Below are 24,624 nucleotides of genomic sequence, written 5' to 3'. Positions count from 1 at the left end.
TGTGCAGAGGACAACATACTCTGGAAAACTTCAACCCAGCCTGAGAGTCCACCCCCAGAACATCCAGCTGAGCAAGGCTAACCCATATGGTGACTACCAGTTTCTTAATGTTCTTCCCATCATCCTACATGGTTCTCCTTTTTATTTTTTTACAATGGTTCTCCTTGATAATTCCACCATCGCAAAGAGCATCCTAGCTGCCTCTGCTTGGAGTGTGTGTGTGTGTGTGTTGGTGGTTAAGAAGTATCATGCTGGATAAAAGGGTAAGGATTGCATAGTATCACAAGACCAAGGGGGAGGGTAATGATAAACTAGCTCACTGGACAGAGAAGGAACCCCCAATGCCTGACTTCAGAAGGAATCCCTATCTAAGGCAGCATCCAAGCCTTCATAATTTCTTCCCCAATAATGCCCCACAGACGCCAAGGGGAGAGCTGGCCTGGGGATGGAATTCTAGTGCCAGAGGAGAAAGCAGCCTGCTTTGCAGCTGGCAGCAGTCAGGTATATTTACTGATGTTGTTTCAGCCGCTACCTGTAAATTGATAGCCAGGGCTCAAAGCGGACACTAGAAATACACTACGCACACCAATATTCAGAAAGCTATTGATTGCCTGGCATGGGGAGGGGAAGGGTTTGTCAAAGGATATAAAAGTAGCAGCATGGTAATAAAAATAGTCTGCCAACACCTGACAGGTCCCCTACTTGTTCACCTTCTAGATACTTCTATTTATTTTTTCTACTGCCTGATTGTTGTAGTTTTTTAAATCCACAGTCAGCAAAAACGGCACTAACAAAGACGTTGCCAAAGGTATGCAAGTTTTCCCCCCAGCCATCAACCTGATTGGCATCTAAAACACCTGACTAGCTTTCAAATCCATTCCTATCCCTGCCTAAGGAGGGAGAAGAGTGGAGAATGGGAGCATCCAATATCCCACGTACAAGTTCTACCACTTCTGGGTGTTTCCCAGACTGTGCCCCAAACTCCTTCAGCCCCAGCTTTTAGATACCTCCGTTGTGCTGTTGGTGTTCTCCCTTAGCCCTTCTCACCCTCCTGGTCTATATTTTTGTCACCACACATACCTAGAAGTGCCCGGATCTTAACAGCGTACAGAGCAGCAGCATTGGCAGTTTCTGACTGGCTAAGCCTTTCATTTGTAGAACTGGACGTGCCTGAACCAGAGTCAAGAAAAATGCCAGGGCCTGGTGCCAGGATTCAGGGGAGGGGGAGGGCCTGCCCAGGCTCTGCATATTACTCATACCAGCAGAGCCCAGGGGAGGCTGCCAGCCTGGCATTGGCGCCTGCTCTTCAGATAGACGAAACCTGAAACAAGAGCCCCAACTGTGGCCTGCTGGAAGAGGGCAAGGGTTGCCCAGGCCAACGATTCTCCCATTGCGAGAGTTAATTCCTTAATCCCCATAAACCATTGGTTATTATCGCTCATCAGAGACAACTCTGCACCCCAGTCCAGCCAGCCACTCTTATTACAGAGCAGAAGAGAAGAGTGCACTTATACCAATGGGATAGTGAGTAGAGATGTCAGTGTATGTGTCATCCCCATCCCTCTAGTCACTTTGAATCTCTTTCCAAATGTTGAGTCCAAAGGAGAAGAGGAACTGGGTACAGATGCCTGATGGATCTGGAGGGTCTTCCTACTCTCCCCCACCCCGCCAAACACCATCAGGTCAGGAGATTTTGCTCTGCAATTCTGAAGGGCTGGATTAAGCGAGCCTCGCTCGCTCATTCTGATGCATTCATTGCATCCAAGAAATCCCTCCTGCCAGGCATAAGCTTTCATGGACTAGCGTCCACTTCTTCAGATGCACAAAAGTGTTACCCTAAATTGGCAGTACATACACACAGTTGTGGAGAGGAAAGAATATGAGCTGTGAAGTCAGAGGGAGGTGGGGAAATAAGAGAACGCAGACTGTAACTTGTATGTTAAGGCTGAGTTCAATGTATGTAAAATCATTAGTAACCATTCACAAAGCAGTGTTGATGATGATGCACAGCATCTGTCCTTACAAAAGGGGTAAAATGTGCAAACTCATTTAGCAGAGATTCCCTGTTGAAAGACACAAAGCAATGTGTGTGGGAGATCCCGGAGCTTGAGCAGCTACACAGCTAAACTCTTGCAGAGAGTAGGCCTTTTTGCAGGGAAGCCGAGTGCTAACAGGTGCCAAAAGCCAGAGATACTGTTATCTCAATGCAGCCTCAGGACACAACAAAATCCCATGTCCTCCTTAATGTTCATGTATATGGGAGGGGCTGGGGAATCTTTGTATGATCCTTGTGACAGTGGATCTGGCACCCAGGTGAAATACTGTATGTAGTGAAATACAACACTAGAAAACTACCTCTTGCTATTAGGTCAGGATTTATAATTATAAGTATGTGTGTTGCCAACTGTGTGTGTGTGTGTGTGTGTGTGTGTGTGTGTGTAGCTCCTGCCAACCTAGCAGTTCAAAAGCACTCCAGTGCAAGTAGATAAATAGGTACCACTGCGGCAGGAATATATATATATATATATATATATATATATATATATATATATATAAATAGGAGACAGAAGCTCTGGAACCAGCAGCCTTCAGACAGATAATGTGAAGGCAGCATTTATCCCCTTCAGTGAAAAGCTATTGCAAAGTCAGCCACAGTCCACTACAGTCCATACACTCTGAAGTATGGGGTGCTGTCATCCTGCACACTGCTTAGTCCGGCAGCAGCTCCTTTACACAGAATAAAAACTCACAGAAGTGGAAAGTGTCTATCAAAAGGCAATCTATTCCAGCAGTGAGACAGAATTACGCATCTACCAGCCAACTCCTTTCAAACTAAGCCAAGGTCAGTTTGGCACAAAGAGAGGCTGATCTGTTCTCAACCTTAAATCCATGCAAACGGAGGCTTGTCGTGTTCCAACTCAGGACAGTGTTAAAAGGGCTTCAGGAAGCTATGGGCACAAGGATGACCAGGGTTGAAGTACCAGAACAGGGTCATCACCAACAAAAGGAGCAGGTCAAAGTAGCTGTAAGCCAACACAGCAATTATCATCCTGACTATAATAGCCATGAGCTCAGCAACACCAGCAGAAGGTTACACCCACAGATTCTTTTAGTTATAAGATACAGAAGTGGGGAGTGTGACAAGAGGCTCTCTTTGACCTTGCCCTTTCCTTTGAACTTAAATGGACTCTTCTAGAAACAAGGGCTTCTTGGCTTGTTTGCACTGTGCGTTGAGGTTCTGTGGGGTGGGTGCTCTTCACATAGATGAAGCAGAACGGGGTGCTCTGCAAGTGCTTGTGTGGTATCCAAGAAGCATCTGGGGAACTTCACCTGCTTGGAAACCCTCAAGACAATAAACATCTGGCACCAAATTAGTGGTAGCTAGTGGTTTCCAGTGGGGGCTGGCTTGGGACAATGTGCCTCACCCCACCTTGCTTTGCCAAGAGGATCACATTGTTCCCACAACAGCCCACCAGCCACACTTTTGAAACCCGGATGATGAGATGAAGGACAGTCAGGTCACAACACAAATAAAGCTCAAAAAAGAATCAGCGCAACACTAATTTTTAATTGCTTTCACACTAGCACTCTGCTCAAGACTGCTGCCATCACCACACTATGTATTTAAGCTAATTCCATGTAGATAAATAGAGATGGTTCACATACATTGTACACATACGCACATGAAACTCCAAGCTGATGTGAAGCCTAAGTACTCCTTTCTTATTTAACTCATAAGGATCTTTTGGCCCACTCTACTATAGAATATTAAGGCAAGCAGGTTGAAGTGTATGGGGGTTACATTTCCTGCTCCTATTTCCAGGTATAGTTCACAATCTCAGGAGCCAGGTGCTTCTGCAAAGGAATCAAAGCATTCTGATAAAACTGCAGATTGGAACAAACGGCAATATATATGTTATCGCAGTGAGATGAAGAGTGTTACTTGATCAGCACTTCCAAGCTGTGTCTTGTTAAGCAATGGACTTAGACTGCTGGAGAACTTAAAGCAAGAGGAGATAATAAAAGACAAACTAAATGCTTCATTTCTGTGGTTTTTCAATTTTGGTTAATGAAGTTAATATACAGGACATGCATTATTCCCCTTTTCTCCAGAATTACTTTTTTATTGTTGAACACGGTCTACAGTCTACAGGACTTGCATGGATGATGCCCTTATATTGCAGGGACGTTACTCCCACCCACCCATATTAGATATTTCAGACATGAGAAAATGTGACACTTTCCACAGAAGCAATCTCAATAGCTGTGGATGTCTAATGGGGCTGTGGATAAACAAATATTGCATATGGTACAATATATCATTAGTGAGAAGCAGCAACAAACCAACTATGTGCAATCTTTTTTAAAAAAAATATATATATATATACACACACATGCCTTCCCTGGTTGCGTGCCACAGTTGCTCACCAGTGCAACCTTGGGGTACAAGAGAACATTGAGCTCAATTTTTAAAAAAAGAATCCAAAAAGCAACAACATTATCCTCCTCCCTACCAATTAGCTTTCAATTTAAAACAGAATTCACAATGAGGGGAGGGAAGCAATGTACTCCCCTGGTCTATAATCCATCAAGACCTTAGGAGCCGGTCCTTCTCATATACTCCAGTGATGCTGTTTACATTGATGTGTGAATGGATGAAAATTGATTGCTGCATGCACAAGCCAAGACCTGAACACCAACAACCTTCTTTGTGCTCCATTCTGAAGCCACTAATTTTGCTGTCAATATCCAATCTGGGCTCCCTGCTTGAGGGGAGGAGACAGCAAGATCACACAGGGACACACCAGAGTGGCCTCTAGTGGTCAAATGTTACCGCTGCATGAAAACGTGGGCTCCTCCAGAGAGGAAGGTTAGAACGTGTCCAGTCTTTGTTGAACATTTGTCCTGATCAGTTAATGGGGTGGTTATATGACAATGAGCATTTGTCCTGATTTGCTTGTGCACTTTTTATCCATCTTCCTGTGTCATTTGTTCATCTCACACTTTTCAGTGCATTTCCCTGTCACCTTCCTAGCAGCAAAAAGTTAAATAAATAAACAAATAGTGATATTTATCCACTATGTGGGCAGAGTGCAAACCTAAACTTCCAGTAGGCACTTTAATCACTCACGCAAAATACTGACAGCCTGGAGGCAATCTGAGAATTAGCCACTTTGAAAAGTCCACTTAAAGAACAAGACCCATAAATTAAGGTCATCCCAGAGCCACCTGTGGGCACACACACATACAGGATCGCATGACATGATAGTGTTACTCCTTAACAACTATTAAATACCTTGTTGTTCTCACACAGTATGGGTGATTAAATGCAAAAGATTTCCCACTCCTTCCAGGCATACTTAGAATGGAGTTGGACTGCAAGCACAGATCCAGGAATAATTCCAGATTAATCAACAGAGCTGGGATCTGTTGTCCCCATGCCAGGTACTGCAAAGGAGATGTGGGTTAGTGGGATCTCATGCTCCAATGATCTATTGTTAACGTGTTGTTTGCTTGTTTAGCGTTAGTGCTTGAGAAGATTAGTACAAGGGGATAATACAGAACAAGATAAACAAAAAGAACAAGATAGCAACTAGTCAAAGCAGAGGGGAACAGAGATTTTGTACATAACGAAGCTACAAAACTACAAAGGCGGGAGAACAAAGGCTTAGTGCAATTTATTCAAGCGATTAACAAAATTCTAAATATGAATGTATTTAGAATCATATTTAAAGACTATTTACAGAAATATTGCAAAATTAATGAATGTTAGAATGATGTTGGATTGAAGTTAAGTGGTTTCTAGCTGTAATGGTATAAAAGAATATGAAAGAATTGGATTTTTAACAGGTAAAAATTTAATGCTATAATATATTAAGATTAAAGATCAGGATAAAATAAGGAGGGAAAGGAATTGCCGAACTAATAAATTGAACTGGAATACAAAAAAGGGAGGTATGAGGAGGTCTGGGAAACAAGCAAATGAAAGATAAGTGACAAAAAGATGGAATTGTTTTTAACTGTTTTTTATTTTGTATTTTTCATTATGTAATATTGTGAAAACTTTAATAAATATTTATAAATAATAATAAAAAATTCTAAATATGGCCAGAATGATATTTGGGGAGATACAGAACAAAACAAAAGCACTGCTCTAAAATGCAGCTTCATTACACCCTCTGGTGGCTAAAGTCTACCTGGACAACCACAAACAAGAGTTCAGCATCCATTTGTACCACATCTTGCTAATCCCTGGCTTCAGATTAGTTCTTTCCCCTGCCATGTGCCAGGAATCTTCTCTCCTTCCTCCATCTGGAAACCTCCCTTGCTCAGGTTTCCTAGCAATAACCAAGGCCAAAACCTTCAGAATTACTAAACAGAACTGTTTTTGTGCTTCAGGCAGATAAAACCTTTTGAGCTTTCTTTCTTTTCTTTTGAAAAAAACACACTAATGCACTCGGCTGGCATGAAATCTCCAAAAAAGTAGAAGACTATTAAAAGCATTTTTTTTTTTTAATTTTTGTAAAGCTGGTCATCTTGTTGTGGAACCACCAAACAAATTTTAAACATCAGGATTTAAATTACCTCACTGCCAACCATCATAGTGGCTGTCAAACGCAAAATAGTTTCTCATGAAACATGCACGTTCAGACACATATGAATAACAAGATTCTAAAACAGATTCATTTAGTTAGAACATTTACTACCTAACATTTCTATTAACAATCAGCAGTGCATTTAAGTTCCAACTCACGCATTAATATGCATTGAAAATGTAATCCCTTTGCCACAAAAGGAAAATGACTATTGTTCAGTTGTTTACATAGGTTAAGGTGCCACAAGTGCTTTTGTTGTTTGTGCTGCAATGGACTCACAGGGTTAACCTTCTGAAAGGATGTTAAAGGTTGAGTAATCCACACTGATTCATACAAAACACACCTTCTACCTCAGAGGCAGGGAACCTGTGGCAGTCCAAATGTTGTTGGACTCCAACTCCCATCAGCCCCAGCTAGCATGGTTAATGGTCAGGGTACGTTTCCGAGCACAATTCAAAGTGTTGGTGCTGACCTTTAAAGCCCTAAACGGCCTCGGTCCAGTATACCTGAAGGAGCGTCTCCACCCCCATCGTTCTACCCGGACACTGAGGTCCAGCACCGAGGGCCTTCTGGCGGTTCCCTCACTGCGAGAAGCCAAGTTACAGGGAACCAGGCAGAGGGCCTTCTCGGTAGTGGCGCCCTCCCTGTGGAACGCCCTCCCACCAGATGTCAAAGAGAACAACAACTACCAGACTTTTAGAAGGCATCTGAAGGCAGCCCTGTTTAGGGATGCTTTTAATGTTTGATGTATAACAGTATTTTAATATTCTTTTGGAAGCCACCCAGAGTGGCTGGGGAGGCCCAGCCAGATGGGCGGGGTATAAATAATAAATTATTATTATTAATATATTATTATCAGGGATGATGGGAGTTGTAATCCAGCAACATCTGGAGGACCACGGTTTCCCCATCCCTACTTTACCTCATGAATGTCATATGGGAAATGAGACTGGAATGTAAATGATGCAGCAACTTGTCTGGAAGCACCAGAGACAATAAGGGAGAAACTTCTTCAAGCGAAGTTAAGAGCAATACTTGCCTACAGTGATCAAGAACCTGGAGCAACTATTCAAACATGTGGGCTAAAGTCAAGGAAGATTCCACATTGCTGGATCCATTCAATGCCTACATATGCAATAAAGTACTTCTCTCTTTAATGAATGTGTAATTTTAAATACACACTCCTTGAAACAGTGAAGGTTTTTTGTTTTGGCTTTTTTTAAAAAGGGTTTGTTATTAATTTGCCATTACATATGGTTCCATCTTATCTGTGACCAAGGTGTCACTTGTTGTAGCTGCAAAATTAATACTGCAAATGCAGAAGCATGCAAAATGACGTATTAGCCTGCTAAGGCTTATCGTTGCACCGATTCTCCAATCTAATTCACAATTATTATAAATTCGTCTTTGATTTAGCAAGTCATCTTTCCATGCAGGTGAGCAAAAGAACTCTGGGAAGTCGGGGAGATAACATTAAAAGGATTTACGACTGAGCCTATTCTTGTCTCTGAACGCAGCCGAGCCCTAAATTGAATCACCCTTTCCATTCCACAAATCTGTAGCATATTAATTGCAAAACTATGTAGGGAAATGAAGCTTCAAAGGAAGGCCATGGTTTGGTTGGGATTGTGAAGAGTTAAGCATTTAATCTCACAGGGGTGAATTCTCTGTATTTGACTGTAGATACCTTCTGTTCCTACCCTCCTTTTCACAGATTTTTCTTTTAAAAATGTTTCTTAAAATAATGAGGCCTTCTATGTGCCTGGTAATGAAGCACATGAACTGTCCAGGGTGCTGAAACGGCAAGCTGCTCAGATCCAAATGCAAGAGCAAAATTCCTTCTAACATCCTGCATTATTTGTAGGGGTTCTGTGGGGTGGATGCTTTTCAGGTAGATGAAGCAGAACTCAGGGGGTGTTGTGCAAGGACATGGGTGGTATGCAAGAAACATCTGGGGACCCACATCTACTTGGGGACCCTTAAGACAATAATAGTCTGGCACCACTTTAGTGGGAGCTAGTGACACTGACTTGGGACAATATTCCTCACACCACCGTGCTTTCTTAGCCATAAAGTGGCCAAGTGGATTTCATCACTCCCACAGCAGCCCACCATCCATACTTTGGAAACCTGGATGGTGAAATGAAGGACACGCATGTGACAACGCAGCCTAGAGGAAAGCGGGAAGTAGGCAGCCTAGAAGAAATTCAGGAAGAGAAGGTGAAGTCTGGTAAGAACGGAAGCAGAGAATGGCATTATGCAGCAGAGGAATCTGGAACATAGCATTTAGCAACGCACTACAGACAAAAGAGATTCAGACTTTAAATGTAGGATTGGGCAGCTCCTGGTTGGAGAAACAACTCCTGCATTCTTTGGTAAATAGCTTAGCAGGGCTTGGAGGTGGCTCAGCCCAGGCTTGGGATGTTAACAGTCTAGTCTGATAGGCCTGGGTCTGCCTCACTTCTTCCTCCATATGGTTCCCCCCAGGGAGCAGCAATTTTTCATCTGAGGAGGACTCCTCTAGCAGAGGCATGACAGAAGGCATGAAGGAAACTGATGCAAAAGACCACTAATAATCACATCCCCCTCTTCCTGAATAAGGGTAGCTTAATTTTTATGCCCAAATTTAAGCTCAAAAAAATCTGTGCAACCTTAATTTTTGATTGCTTTCACCCTAGCACCCTGCTCAAGACTGCTGACATCGCCACACCATGTATTTAAGCTAATTCCATGTAGATTAAATAGAGATGGTTCACATACACCATACATCCCCACCCCCACCTTCCCACACACTCCCTCCCACCCTCACATCCCACAACTCGAAACTGATGTGAAGCCTAAGTACTCCTTTCTTATTTAACTCATAAGGATCTCATGGCCCACTCTTCTAAAGAATAGATCAAGCAGGTTGAAGCGTATGTGGGTTACATTTCCTGCTCCTATTTCCAGGTATAGTTTATAATCTCAGGAGCCAGGTGCTTCTGGAAACCAATCAAAGCATTCTGATAAAACTGCAAATTAGAACAAACGGCAGTATATATGTCATCCCAGTGAGAGATGAAGAATGCTAGTTGATCAGCACTTCCAAGGAACTGTCTACACAAGTTGTGTCTGGTCAGGCGATAGCAAAAGATAGACTGAATACTTCACTTCTGTGGTTTTTCAATGGCTTACACTTTTCAGAATGGCTCCTTTTTGGTTAATACAGGACATACATATTCCACTTTTCTCCAGAATTACTTTTTTTTGCTGAACACAGTTCACATGCCTTTCATGGAAGATGGCCTTATGTTTCAGGGACATCACTCCTACACTCCCCCATATTAGAAATATAAGACCTGAAAAAATGTGACACTTTGCACAGATGGCAATCTCAATAGCTGTGTATGTTCAGTGTGGACAAACATATTGTAGACAGTATAGAATACAGAATAAGCTTCTCTCTCCAGTCTTCTTCACAGCCCCTGACCTATTGTGTCCTAGAACCTGGCGTCCAGCCTTAGTCTTCATTTGCCTGCAGCGCTCCTGCCTCAGTTCACAAGTCTATGCCTGGCTTCCATGTTGCTGGGAACTGGACACAATTCCAGCACTGGCACATTCATCCAAACAACAGCAACTAAAACTTAAATAAGCAGCAAAGGCATCAAAATTACATCCACCCACTAACTCTTAGCTGCCTTGAGTTCACAGAATCATGAATTGGGAGAGACATTGGGGGCCATCAAATCTAACCCCTGTGGTCAATGAATGAATCTTCTTGGTACATCAGGAATGGGGAAGCTTTGGGTGTGGTCAGGCTCCAGCACTTATCAGCTCCAGCTGGTATGGCCAATGGTCGGGGAAAATGAGTGGGTTTATGAGTGGGTAGGGGTTCTTAAATGGCAATGTATGTTGCATCACTTCCTGCACACAGTGGTGAATCCCCCCCTCCTGCTGCCTATGTGGGAGGGGGCTACCCATTCTGCTGAGTGAGGCCCTGGACTCCTGCTCTGAAGACCTGCCCTGGCACCACTGTGTGATGGACTACATGTAGTTAGTGGGAGTTACTCCAAAAAGGGGGAAAGGAGAAACAGCAGCAATAGTGCACTCTTAGTACTGGATTCAAATTTGCAAGAGCATCACACAAATCAGGAAATGTGGCTGGGGCACTTTTGTTTGATCCTGCAGAAAGGACTTCAGTCTTGACTTATTGTCCTTATAATGGAAATTGCAATGACCTACTTCACAGGGATAGAGAGGCAAGTGAGATGACAAGTAGTAAAGCACTTGACATACTGAAGTGCTTCAGAAATTATTTATAACAAATAAGCGACATCACTCTGAATTCATTAATAGCAAGTAGCAAATTCACAAATGAATTACCAACAAATGCTTCTGTCAGTATAGAATACTGAGCCCATAAATCTGGGGGTGGAAAGAAGAGATGAGACTCTGAAATGTTGTCCAGTTTGCTTTCGCTTTGCTCTTGAGTTTTTAAGTGTCAGCACTTGGCAGGCACCCACCCACCCACCCTCTTCCTCTCTCTGTTGGTTCGGCCCTCTTAATGCATTGGGCCCCACAGCTTGCAGCCTCCTCTTTGCACCTTCTGAGGCAGGGAACTTGGATGCACTGAAAGCTATATTAAAGTTAGAAGGTATCGATTCTGTATTTCAGGAGTGGGGCAACCTGTGGCCCTCTGGATGTTTCTGGCATACAACTCCCATCATCCCTGATCATTGGGCCATGCTGGCAGAGGGCTGATGGAAACTGGAGTCCAACAATGTCTGGAGGGCCATAGGTTCCCCATCCCTGTTGTATTTCATGTGACACCTCTGTTGTCTGAAACACAGCTGCTGCTCCTGCTGAAGAAACCCTACTTCCTGCTCCAAATGGGCATGGCAGGCAGGATCCCTGCCAAGAAACTAGTCCGCAGCTGTGTCTAAAAGCATTTGAAAGAAATGGTACAGCAGGGCTAATTGAAGGCATGGAGGACCTTGCCTGAAAATTACATTCTCAGTGCATTCACACTTAGGGAGACTGCCACTGGATGCTGACGTCGGTCTCATTTGACTATAACAGCCAGTGTGTTAGATTAGAACTGGGGAGGCCTAGGCTGAAATCCCCACTCAGTGTGGGTAGCAGCTATCTCTCAGCCTAACCTACCTCACAGGGTTGTTGTGGAGAACCACATATACTGCCTTGAGTTCCTTGCAGGAAAGGTAGGATAGAAATGTAATGAACAAGCAAACACATGTCAAGCAGCTAAGGACTATGGGCACACAGAATAGCAGTGTAGAGTCTACAATGCAAGCCTATTTGGAGCCCTGTGGTGGAGGAGGTGGGGGGGCAGAAACGCCCAGGATTCCCCCATTCAGGCCATATCCTGGCCCCTGTGCTCACAAGCACAGAGTCCTGCCAAAGACTTCTCTAGCCCAACTTCCTGCTCTCACAGTGGCCAACCAGATGGCCATTATAGGAAACCCGCAAGCAGGACTTGAGTGCAATAGCACTCTCTCCACTTCTGATTCCCAGCAACTGACATTCAGAGGCATCGAGCCTCTAACAGTGGAGGCAAAGCAGAGGCATCATGGCTAGGAGTCACCGGCTACAAGCCTTCTTCTCCACGTGCTTGTCTGCTTTTAAAGCCATCCAAGTCGGTGGCCACAACTACATCTTGTGTGAGCAAACTGCACAGTTTAACTACGTGACGGTGTGAAGAAGGACTTTCTTATGTTTGCCTTGAATCTTCTGACGTTGAGCTTCATTGGGTGGTCCTGGAGTTCTGGTATTACAAAAGAGGGAGAAAAAACATCCACTTTCTCCGCACCATGTATAATCTTAATACACCTCTTTCGTGTCCCCTGTACTTTGTCCTTTCTCTAAACTAAAAAAAAAAAAAAAAGGCTGTCCTTCTGGAATGGATTTTCAGCCTCTACAGCAAATGGTACTATCCATTATCATAACCAGGGTTGCCATCTTCTTTTTCGTTCAAAAGCACCATCTCCTTCTCAGGTCAGTTTCTCTCTCTCTCTCTCTCTCTCTCTCTCTCTCTCTGCATGTACCTTGCATCCCTCTCTATGCATGTACCAGGCACAACTGCCTAGTAGTTGGTCTAGCACATGGGTAGGCAAACTAAGGCCCAGGGGCCAGATCCGGCCCAATCGCCTTCTAAATGTGGCCTGCGAACGGTCCGGGAACCAGTGTGTTTTTACATGAGTAGAATGTGCCTTTTTATTTAAAATGCATCTCTGGGTTATTTGTGGGGCATAGGAATTCATTCATTTTCCCTCCAAAATATAGTCCAGTCCCCCACAAGGTCTGAGGGATTGCAGCCAAAGCCCATCTCTCACTCTGCCTGTGGACAGCTCCAAACTAGTCCTTGTCTTCACCTTCACTTTTCTCAATCTGTTCCCTGCCGTTTTGTGTAAAATCATACTGTATAACTGGCAGAAGAACCACCCTGATGAAGCTTCTCAGACAACAACAGCAACAAACTGCAGTGCTCTGTCAAAAGAACTGAGAACTACAACATGATCCAAAGAATGGACTGCAAAGTGCCAGTCTTTCCTACCCATAACCCCCACCTCCACAAACACTGCTGGCATTACAGAGTGCCAACATGATGGAAAGGAGCACAATATGTCATCTGGTCATAAACTGTACGCTAAAGTCCAGCGAAGCTAAGGCAGTGGCATCCATCGCACCCACACCAACAACTTCTGGTGCTTATGGAACTCACAGCACCTAAGACCTATTATTCCCACTTCAGAACTGGGGAAAGCTAATTTCCCTACTTCTCTATATTGTGAAAATCACTCAGAGTTCAGAATCAAAGGACAATTATTCAGGGAGCATCCCATTCAGCAAGAGCAACTCCAGAAATAGAGCTGAACACACAAAGCATTGATCTTGGATGCTCAATTCAGAAGCACAAAGATCAGGGTGCTTTGATAATAATTAAGAGCATGCGCAGAGTGCTTTTCTCCTACCTCCAAGTAACCATAACTAGACACAACACAACTGGGTTTAGATGGGGAAAAACCCACCACAGATAATGATGACCTTCTGCGGTTCTCCAAAGTCTCCCTTTAGGAATTTAAGCCCCAAGGCTGTCCATTAGACCACTGGTCTTCAGCTGGTGAGTTGGGACCCACTATTGGGTTGCAGCCGAATCCAAGGTGAGCCACAACAGGAGCACTACCATCATGCAAATATATGGTAAAAGATTAAGAAGTAGACCCCCAAATGAATGTTTGGACTAAAAGCGGGTCCTGGATCTCAAAACACTGAAGACTACCGCATTAGACCATGTGTTAATTTGGGAACACGGATCAGTGCACAGGTATGGGCACTTTATAAACTGAGGGGAACTGGGTAGCCCACTGCCAACATGCTAAGAGATCAGGGACCCAGGGAAGGAAGAAAAGTGCAGGTAGAGTAAAGCAATTGCAGAAGAAAAAGAGAAGACACTGTGGCTGTAAAGGAGCTGGGAGCCCCTAATCCTTGCTGCCTGCTATGCGGCAAGAAACCCCTTTCCTCCCAGTTCCCAGCGTTTCCACCTGGGGTTTGCCTTCAGCACTTCCTTTTCACCAGATACCCTCCACCCCCCGCAGCCCACAATTTACCTTCAATGCCACTGAGGATCTTGAAGCACTTGGTCGTGAACCAGTAGGACATGACCAGGAGGATGACGATAAGGGAGGCATACAAGAGGCTGTCACTGTGTGGCGTTTCCCTCTCCATGTCTCCATGCCAGATGCGTTGCCCACCCTGCTTTCCCTTGGCTCCCCCTGGTCCTCTGCTACGTTGGTGCCAGCCTCTTCCAGGCAGATTCAGAGCCACCCTCAGCCCCGTGCACAAACGAGGCTCCCCAAACCAATTACATTAATTGTTCTCCTTCCAACACATGGCGTCTGTCTAAAAATAACTGGCTGGCCCGGGGGGAGCCCAGTGGGGTGAGCATTGGAGAAGGGGAAGGTGAGCTACTTGGGCAGGATCAGGACCTACTGCGTTAGATCTTCCTGTGTGAACTCACAACCCCCCACTCCACCCCACAAACTGAGGCCGCCTCTGTCCCACAGCAAAGATTGCCACCTGGCAGTTTGGGGCTTCCCTCCCCCCTCCCCATGGAGCTTTATATATAATGAATGGGAAGATATTAAATTGTGCTTAATTAAACTGCACAGTAAATGAATGCGCAGAAGTAGCTGGGTTTCTGCTTTGCTTTTTGCCTGCTTGAAGAAGCAGTAACTCCCTCCACAGCTCAAATCTCCCCCAAGGTAAGATATGGAGGCCAGGAGTGCCCATCCTCACCTACGGCAACTTCTTATGGTCTTTCAAATTTAATTCTTACTCACACACACTTCCTTCCTCTTCCCTAAGCCAACTGCTTAGAGCAGCAGGGCTCACTGTTCTGAAACCATGGTTAGATATAAATATGGAGGTCTTTTGTGCCCCACCCAGGGAGTAAATGGTCGGCAGGGAGCTGCCCTATAATCTCAGACCATTGACTCATCTTGATCAGCATTGTCTAGATCAGTCTTCTAAAATGAGTCCTCAGATGTTGTTGGACTACAACTCCCATCATCCCTGACCACTGGCTAAGTTGGCTGGGTATGATAGGAGTTGTAGTCCATCAACATCTGGAAGACACCCTTAGTCTAAATTCACTAGCAGCAGTCCTCCAAGCTTTTTGCCAGGGGTCTACCCCAGCCCTATCTACAAACTTTGCTTCAACTCTTCTCCAGGAGGCAGGAGGTGCCAATTAAGAAGCACTATGTCTCTGAAGTCTGTGCGTGTGCACACATGTGTGCGCACATGCATGAGTGTGATCAGTTAAGCTTCACCCACCTCCAGATGCCCAAATAGCTTTGCTCTCAAATTTCAGCAGCAACTGAAGGAAGTGTTTTACTAGCAGTATTCATTGCATCAAACCTGAGAAGCAGCAATCCAGCCTAGTGTTTAAAATGAAGGAGGCAAACTTTCTGGTTAGAGAGAATGCTTCCTTAGCTGCAGATGTTCTCAGCAACAAACAAACAATAGTTGGCTGATATCAAAGACAGGCATAGGGAAGGAGCAGAAGCTCTCCACAGGCAATACACTAAAAGCAATCTCTGTTAAACAAAAGGGGTACCTGGGAGTAACAGTCCAAACTCTTCATGTCACCACTGGGTAACCCACAGGAATAAACAGTGTCACCTTCTTCCATTTCAGAAAGGGAGAATTTTCCTCCTTCACTCACAAAGTTACTGCATTTTTACAACACAGACAGACCAAGAGGAAACAGGTGTATTAAGCCCTAGGTATCTGTAAGTCTCTCTCTAAAAACTAACCAGACATGATTAACCTGAGCTGCGTAAGGACTTACCTTTAGCACAACAAAGATAGTCCTCCAAATATAAGTACCCTGAAATGCAGCATACACAAGCAACATTGCCTCCTCCAGCCCTTCACCACAATCCTTTTGTGATCTACATGTGAAGCAGATGACAATGTCCAGGGATCTGGGTTCAGTCGCTCACCCTTTGGCCTAATAATACTACTGTATAATAATATAGCATCTTCAAATGTTCAAAGCACTTAGGATAACAAGAAACTGCCTTATACAGAATCAGACCATTGGTCCATCTAGTTTAGTATTGTCTACACTGACAGTGGCTCTCCGGGGTTTCAGACAGCCTCTCCCTGCTGGGGATTGAACCTGAGACCTTCTGCATGCAAGGCAAATCCTCTACCACTGAGCTATGACTTTTCTACATGTAGCCTGTGTTGCCATAAGTGCACCACTGTGCTGTCACCTTTGCACGCAGTCAGAGTCTAAGAACCAGGTGTCATCACCCCACTTATCTCCCTCTATATGTAAAATAAAGCTGTGAATACACACACACACACAACCACCCACCAGTTCCCTGGCGAGACAGTGCTGGCACTCAGCTAAAATTAAACAGTCACCCACCTGCCTGGGTAAAAATAGCAGACAGAGTTGCACATCGGCAAGGCTTCAAGCACAGCCACTAATTTTCCATGCCATTGTGAATGTGTGGCCCCATGACCCAAGGGCATGGAGTCATATGCTACAGCCTGCCCACATCAAGCACTGTGCAGGATGGGTTGTCAGATCACAAAAAGCCATCTGCATTCAATTTTTTAAAAAACCAAAACCCAGGATGGTTGCCTTCTTCTGCAAGCCCAAGGGAGACTGGAGGTATTTGGAGAATTTGAGCTGAAGGCTCTGGACACCAGAGCATCCTTCAAACCTCTCTCCCCAAAAATAAGCCAAAAATGCAGGCAGCATTTTCTGGATACCACGCCGTGCAAGACCATCACAAAACACTCGGCAGATTCCCAGATCTGATCTAGAGATGAGAAAGGTGCTCCCAGGAAGAGCTTGCTCTTTGCCAAGACAGCCAGAACCACATCAGGGAGCAGCAAGGGAGGTGGGCGACTCCATCAAGGCCTCTCTTTAGGAGGATTCTGGCTGTCCTCGAATCAGCTCACTGAGGGAAGAACTGTGTGCCAAGAACAATCCTGCCCTCTTGACACAAACATTTCCACCCGCTCTGTTCCTAGATATAACCTTGAGGAGGAGGGAGCACTTCCAGGGAGGGGCTGCTCTCTAGAATATGCAGGTAGAACTATATAACTGCGTTATAAAGACTGTAACTTTAAGAACTGGTTCCTGAGCTTGCTGTTTCCTTCCTCCCTCCTCACCCTTTTTCCTTCTGTGCCGTGTCTTCTTAGAGAGTCCCTGTCCTCAGGCTTACAATCCTACTACTGGTTATTGTAAGCTGCCCTGGGATCCTATTTATCTGAACAGCATAAATATTATATATATATTCCAACACAATCCCATCTCTGTCAGTTACGGGTTAATTATACACACCCCAGCTTTGATTTCTTTCTGAAATAGGGCAATGGATCACATGGACCATTTCATAGTTATATAACAGCAACAGTTTCCTTAAAACGCAACTCAGCCAGCAGCGGAACGTGGGTCCTACAGAATTTGAATCTGCCTGTGCCGTCTGTTCAGCTAAGGCAATGCTCAGGAAATGAGGGTTCATCACTGATGACATGGGTGCCCTTTCCTGCAGCTGGGAGCCCACTCACCTAGATTACCTGGCCTGGTCAGGCTGATCTAATGATGGCTAATACCTTCTTTTCTTCTTCTTCTTCTTCTTTTTGCTTTATCTGTCCATTAGGAGAGTTAAATTTAGGTCACAGCTGAATCTTATTACAGAGCTGCTAATCAGAGTGGGAGCTGATTATTAATAAAGCACAGCCAAATATTGACAAAAGGCTATTTTTGGCTACAGATGTTACTGTTTCAATCTGGTTAATTGATCTGGAATCATTTCTCTTCGCCCAGCGTCACAGGGAGCTCACAGCATTCCAGGGCACTTTTAACAGGGGAGTCTGTGCTTTATTTGGACTGGGCCCAGCTCTAATGGCATGTGAATGAATAATACAGAAGATAGCACCTTAGGGCATGTGCAGAGTGCCTTTCATTCATTAGCCACAATCTGCTTCTGCACACCTAGAGACCCGTCCAGACTATTTTATTTCATATGCATTAATGCAACTTGCTCTTGACATAGTAATAGTCCATTAGCAGTGGGTTTATTCTGTTTCATTAGTTGTTCTGCAATGCTTCCCCAATGCTACCACATTATTGGAGGGGCTACAGTGCAACAAGATAAACCAGTTTGTTGGTGGTATAAGAAGTTATGGGATTTTAGCAGGAAGTTATAGGATAGGCATTGATTGGGAATGAAGCAGTGTGACCACCCCAAAACATTTGCAAACGTTTCAAACAGTATTGAAAGTGGGACTGTGTATGACCACCTAGATAGCACCATGAATGCATGATAAAAATGATGTACTAAGGCCCTAAGATTAAGTACAAAGGTTTTATGGGGAAAGAGTCAAACTCTAAGCAGGCTTGTATCCTAATACCCCTGAAGCTCCTCTGAAGCAGGAACAAAGCACTGGCAGACCAAATAATAAGGGTGCAGACCCTTGAATCCTAAGGGGAAATATTGTAACAACTTACATTACATTTAAGAAAAGAAATTGCATTAAATGTAATATAATTTTAACATAAAAACAAAAAAATGCATCTTCTCACTAGTTAATATAAGATGATACCCTTGCTTATGGCAGAGTCCAAAAAGTCACATTCTCGTGGCCAAAATTCAGGTTTTTATTCTTGCAGAAAAAGAGAGATGACATCAGGCCCACCTGAGCTTGGAGTTTGAATCAGAGGTACCTTTCCTTGCAGGCCACTGGCAAACCCCCTCAACTAATAAACATGCATGTCTGGGAGGGGGGCATGATAGATGCAAAAACCTTCCATCCAGCTCCACACTTTATGCAAGATATTGCATAAATATTGGCAGTCCAAGATTTCAGCAAATCCGGGCTGATACATCAAGTGCCTAGTTGTTGTGATTCAGTCAGTCCCTGGAGAAGCTGCTGCGAGGATACCACTTGATCCCTCACACCAAATATTCTGTTTTGAACCAAGTTAATCTTCTTTTCCACCCTTCACACAAATTGAATCTCTCTTTTCTTGGGGTAATTTGATTAACTGTCTGCAGCCAGCTACAGGGGAAATGTTCTTAATCTACATTGTCTTTTGTATCAGGTAGGAACATTAAGGGAGCAAGCCCCCTTGAGCAGCATGTTCCATGAACCGGTGGAGTCATTTAAAGAGGCAGAGTCAGGGAAAGACGTCTGGGGGGAAATTCCATTTGTTTTGACAGGAAGCAAAGAAGCCAACTTTCCCATTTGCACCTGCAGTGTTTGATTGGAAATATCCCAATTCTCACAAGGATTTCAACACAATGGAACAAACGACACTGCACTTAGGGTGAGACAAAGTGTGTGTATGGCAGGAAGAAGGGCTTTTTGCAAATGCTTTTTCCACTGGGGTGGGTGTTAAAAGGGGTGATGGCCCTACTGCCCTGGTAAGCACTCTCCCTCTCATCCCCAGAGCATATTGAGAGTGAGGATAATGTGATGCAGGAAACACTACTCTCGCTATGAACTGGCTTGACAATGTTTGCACACAGCCAAATTAAATTGGCTGCATGACATCATCTTGCTGAATACATGCTCTTCCTCCCCACCCCAAACTGACACTGAAACATCAGTTGATCAGGCAGCAAAAAGCCTGGGAACAGCAGTGAAAGGGGTGGACAAAGGGGACTTGGGTGAGTTCAGCAGCCTAAAAGTGCTACTTTTAAACAAACAAAAAAGTTCACATGTGAACAGTTGGCACAGACTAAATCAGAATACCAGAATTCATATTTTCTGGTGTTTGCCACCCAAGCATGGGTGCACCTGTGTTAAACATAAAGCCAAACATAAAGCATAAAGCCAAAGTGGCTTTAAATCTTGAGAAGAACACAAGCTGCTGGCTAAACCTGATGATTCTGTTTCTGTTTGCCTCTGTTAAACCTCAACCATGGATGCTGAGCTAAGGTAGACTGACAAATTCTGAGTGCCTTGACTCCAGAGTAAACTAAAGTTATTCATTCCTGACTAACCATAAATGCCTATATTGCATGACCTAGGAAAACTGAGGCATGGCCCATGAGGAACTTGTCTTGATCCTCAGGCAAACACAAGGATGACTCTAACATGCCAGTTTTAGGGACTTGGGTGCTACAGCCAATGGCACAGAGGACAAAATGCATCCTTCTGAATAGGCATTATGAATATACACCTGAATATGCACCTAAGCTCTGATGCCCAGCTGTGAAATGAACTTTCCTGACAAATAGTATGGGAAACTGGCAAAGTAGGGCAGGAGAACCAATTGTATCCTCATTCTACCTGGGCAATCAGGTAGTGTGTGGTGTGGCTGACAGAGCATGGGGCTTGGAGAACAAGGCGTTCAGAGCTGAAATACATTTTCAGTCATTGCTATTCAGTTACATTAAACCAGGGATGGGGTACCAGATGTTGCTGGAGGTCAGGGATGGTGGGAGTTGTAGTCCAGCAGATCAACATTACAGCAAGCACATTTTCAGCCCAAGGTCCTGGCATCATTTAGAATCTCAACTTCACTCTCCAAGAAATGGGCTTAAGTTCAAGAAGTCCTCATGGTAAACCAGAGCTACTGTCATCATCTCCTGCAGGCAGTTAAGTTCCACCCATATTCAGTCCATCCACAAGTTAGGCTATTTCTCTGCCTTCCTCAAGAAGACACCCCTATCACAATGAAATTTACAAAACTCAAGACTGGCACCTGCTAAATACAGAATTAGCATCACTAGGGAGTGAAGTTGGGAGGTACATAATGCAGCCCTTGATGCTCCTCAACTTTTCAGCGATCAGTGCTAGCATCCTACCAAACTGTTGCGTGTGACTCTGGAAATGGCAGAGACAGCTCCATGCTTCAGAGCAATATGCCACTCATTGGGTCCAGAAATAGGCTGGGATGGACAGCGAATGCAGGAGGAAGTACCATCTTGAAATACTGAGCCCAGATCTAGTAGGGGAGAGCTGAAAATGAGTTTGACCACCTCCACTGGGCAACCTGACCCAGCGACAGAAATCCTTTGAATATTCACTGAATTCTAGAGACCAACAAGCAGAGGGAATATGTTGGGGGTGTGATTCTTCCTCAACTCAATGAGCTTCTAGATCAGGAAAGGATGACACCAGAGGAGAACCATTTGAGATTTAACTAGTAAAAGGAGGACAACACACATTAGAAGTTGTGTGGGGAACTTCTGGTACTCCAAATGATGTTGAACTAGAATTCCCATCATCCCTGACTACATGCCTTGATGATGGGAGTTGGAATCTAACAAGATCTGGATGGCCACAGGCTCCTCATCCTTGCATTAGAATGTGCACTTAAATCATGACTCACTCTTTGCCCCAAACCTACGCCTGGGAAGCACACAGGACACTGAAGGAATGGAGAAAGCTGTTGCACATTGGGACAGGAAAAAGCTGAAAAAGCCTAGAATCTCTGCATATAGGCTGGAATCTGCTCGAGCTCAACCACCTGAGGCTTGCTTTTCTGGGTCAGGTAATAGGAATAAGCATGAAGTTTGGGTGCACAGATCAAACAGCATCAACTCCAATAAGAAGTAATGGGCTCCAGTCCAACTCTCGGTGCTTCTGCTGGGTACGTATAATTCTGTTTGCAGAGCAGAGCTTCCATCTCTCTGCAAAGAGGCCTTTTACAGGGTGGGGTGGAAATGGGCCATGGGAGCCAACACATTAGATATGCCTCATGTTTAAAGCAAGAGAGTCTGAAAAGGGTGTGATGCAGGAACAATTTCTTCCCAGCCAGCCCTGGTGCTCCCAGCAAGGCTGCAGAAAGACCCAGCCACCAATTCCAAGGACCTGATTGGGGGTCCTGGCCCTGAACCAGAACATAAGAGTATGTGTGGAGGCGCAACTGAAACTCAGTGTGACTCCATCATCTCTCAGGTATGTCATTTTGGTGCCCAGGATCCCCAGGCGATTTTCATTCTGGACTAGCCACATCAATTTTGTTTTCTTCTTCCCCTACTCCAAAGAGGCAGGATGACCTACAACTAAGGGGGGAGAGAAAGATTGCCCCCCCTTGTGCTTCACTGCAGAGCCCATGGCTTTAAAGACCACCCCACAAAATGCTCATGATCTCTAGCCATCTGCCACAGTTCCTTGCCATGCCAACTCCAGAGCCCACCCCTCCACCAGAACCCCGGAAGCAGCCTACCTTGAGACAGGGTCCCCGTGACCAGCTGGTAGAAGAAACGGATCGCCCGCCCCAGCTGCCTCTTGCACCGTCGCTGGCAGTGAGTCATGGTGCCAATACACAGTGGCAGGGTGGCCCCCGGTCAGAAAAACAACTCCCTGGGCAGGGTGAGAACTAGAAGTGCTCAAGGAGTAGGGGGCCCTTCTGTTCCTGCCTCTGACCGTGCCCAGACATCCGAGCCAGAACAACCCCCTGATCTCAGACAGACAGCAGGGTTAGGTGGGAGGATGAGGAGGAGGTTTGTGCTCAGATAATTCCGCTGGGATTGGTGGTGGCACAGGCAATGCCTGGGTCACCGCGAGAGCAGCAGCTGCCAGTAAGGGGACACGCCCAGAGCTGTGTTCCCCATCCAGATTCAGAAAGTCCCAGCACTTTCGAGGGCTTCTGAAAACTTGGAACAATTGTAGCACAGGACAAAGCTGAGCACGGAGTGGCTTGCTGCTGTCTTAACTGCGAGCTTCTCCAATGACACACGCAAGCGACGCTCGCTCCTCGGACCCTCCTCCTCCTCCTCCTCCTCCTCCTCCTCCTCCTCCGTGCAGCAAAGTTGCTGGAAGAAGCAGCGAGGAGTGGACAGCGAAGCAAGAACCACAAAAGAGGCAGTGCTAAGTGGCTCTCCCAGCCAGTCGCATAGTTCCATGAAGGGGGGCAGCTGGCAATGCCCTGCCTTGGGGGAGTGTCCCCTTCCAGGCAACGTTGGGCAGCAGATGCCTCTTCGGTTCCCTGCTCTGCCTGGCATCTTCCTCTGCCACACCCAGCGCTCTACAACAGGCTCCCAGGAAACCACAGGCAGTGTCGGTTGGCATGGCAATGGTCTGACTCCACAGGTCCTGCTGGCCAATGGGGCGCTGCCTCCTCCTAACGCCTTTCCTGCAGACTGCAAGGATGTGCCTTTTCCATCAAAGTGGGGGAAGCATCACAGGACAGGGCACAGAGACAGACGCCTAGCACTGCTCCACATCTGGCTCTGTGCAAACAAAGGCGTGCTGGCAACGTAATTCCTCAAACTATCGGGGCGATACATCAGCGAGTGACAAGGGAAAGCTGCAGCTGGGTGGAAATAAAGAGGTAGGAAGAGACGCAGCTGCGGACCACAAATCCACCTGCCTCTGTATCTGAAAAGGATCTGGGTTAACAACCAGGAAGGAGAATGCCAGCCCCAAAGGAGGGGGTGGTGGCTGGCCACACACCTATAGTTGTGCCCGCTGCTTTTGACAGTTTGCAGCGACGTCCTTTATTACACTTCGGCAGAGTTTGGTTTCTGAAGATAACAGGCAAATGGATGGGGCTTTGTTGCATGGCGTGTAAAAGAGGTGATGCAGGTGTCACAAACCAAGTAACTTGTCCAGACAACCCAAGATGGTTATCTTGATAAGAGCTAGCATTTTTTAAAAATCACACACGCAGGAATGCTAGAGATGGTGAATCTGCTTTCATACACACCTTTACAACTCAGGCTTTCACTGCCATTACCTTATAGAGATCCAGGTAGCAAGATAATGAGTGGACACCAGACAGAAGTACCTGGAACAAAGGATATACGAAAGCAAAGCATATACAGTACGTATGTGGTGACATACTTTCTTACTCAGTTTTACCCCATTTCTTATCCTGAAGAGTATTACACACAGTAGCTTAAAGTGAGGAGATTTCACCCCTCCCATATCCAAGAATCTCCTGAGGAGTCTGCTGATTCTCCAGAGAGGAGGAGGCGTGTTCTGCTCTCTACTTATTCTGCTCCAGCACCAAGTCAGTCAGTCAGTCAGTGTCGGAGAGAGAGAGAGAGACTGAGTGTTAGAGATCGTGTGTAGAGATAAGGTTGCTGCTAAGAGCAGCTGCAGACACTCAGTGCAGTGCAGCGTTCATTTATGCTTAGACCTATTTAGCTCTGTATATAGTTGTATAATAGTTGTAGTTATAGAATAAAGAAGATATTCTACAGAGCTGCTCTCCGAGTTGTTTATATACTCTGCTAGAGTCTGCTGTACTCTGCTGTGCGACGACTGTCTTCTTGTGGGAGTGAATCCGGTGCTCACAACTCTAAGCTGTGAGTCCACAGCACTTTGACCTGTTCCTCTCTGGAAGTGCAGAAGGTGGTCTCTGGAAGTGCTACCCAGCTCGCCTAGCCCAGTCGGGGCTGAAGTGGATGAGTCCAGTTGGTAGCACTGGCTCAAGGGCGATGCTGACATAAAGTGTTCAGAGACTTGTATAAGCAAATGTGCTTTGTGAATAACCCAGAGCAAGCCAGACCTTAGCAAAGCAGAGGTTTAGTTGGGGAAAGCAAAT

General features: G+C 45.3%; 1 protein-coding gene across 3 annotated transcripts in view; it reads right to left on the bottom strand.

Annotated features, from left to right (window-relative positions):
- KCNIP2 (potassium voltage-gated channel interacting protein 2) overlaps positions 1–24,624 on the bottom strand; it is a 106,429-nt gene that overhangs the window by 28,342 nt on the left and 53,463 nt on the right. The window contains exon 1 of one of the 3 annotated variants that reach the window (XM_081007094.1): positions 22,300–23,083. The exons of the other annotated variants lie outside the window; for them this stretch is intronic. Within the exon in view, the coding sequence (XP_080863220.1) occupies positions 22,300–22,387 (88 nt within the window). The 5' untranslated portion in view covers positions 22,388–23,083. Of the gene's footprint in view, positions 1–22,299; positions 23,084–24,624 lie in introns of those variants that run through there. 3 annotated transcript variants of the gene reach the window in all.

This window comes from Podarcis pityusensis (genome assembly GCF_964106645.2).
Source record: "Podarcis pityusensis genome assembly, chromosome: 5".
Lineage (NCBI taxonomy): Eukaryota > Metazoa > Chordata > Lepidosauria > Squamata > Lacertidae > Podarcis > Podarcis pityusensis.
Note: the sequence above shows the minus strand (reverse complement) of the source record. Positions and strands in the feature narration are given on the sequence as shown.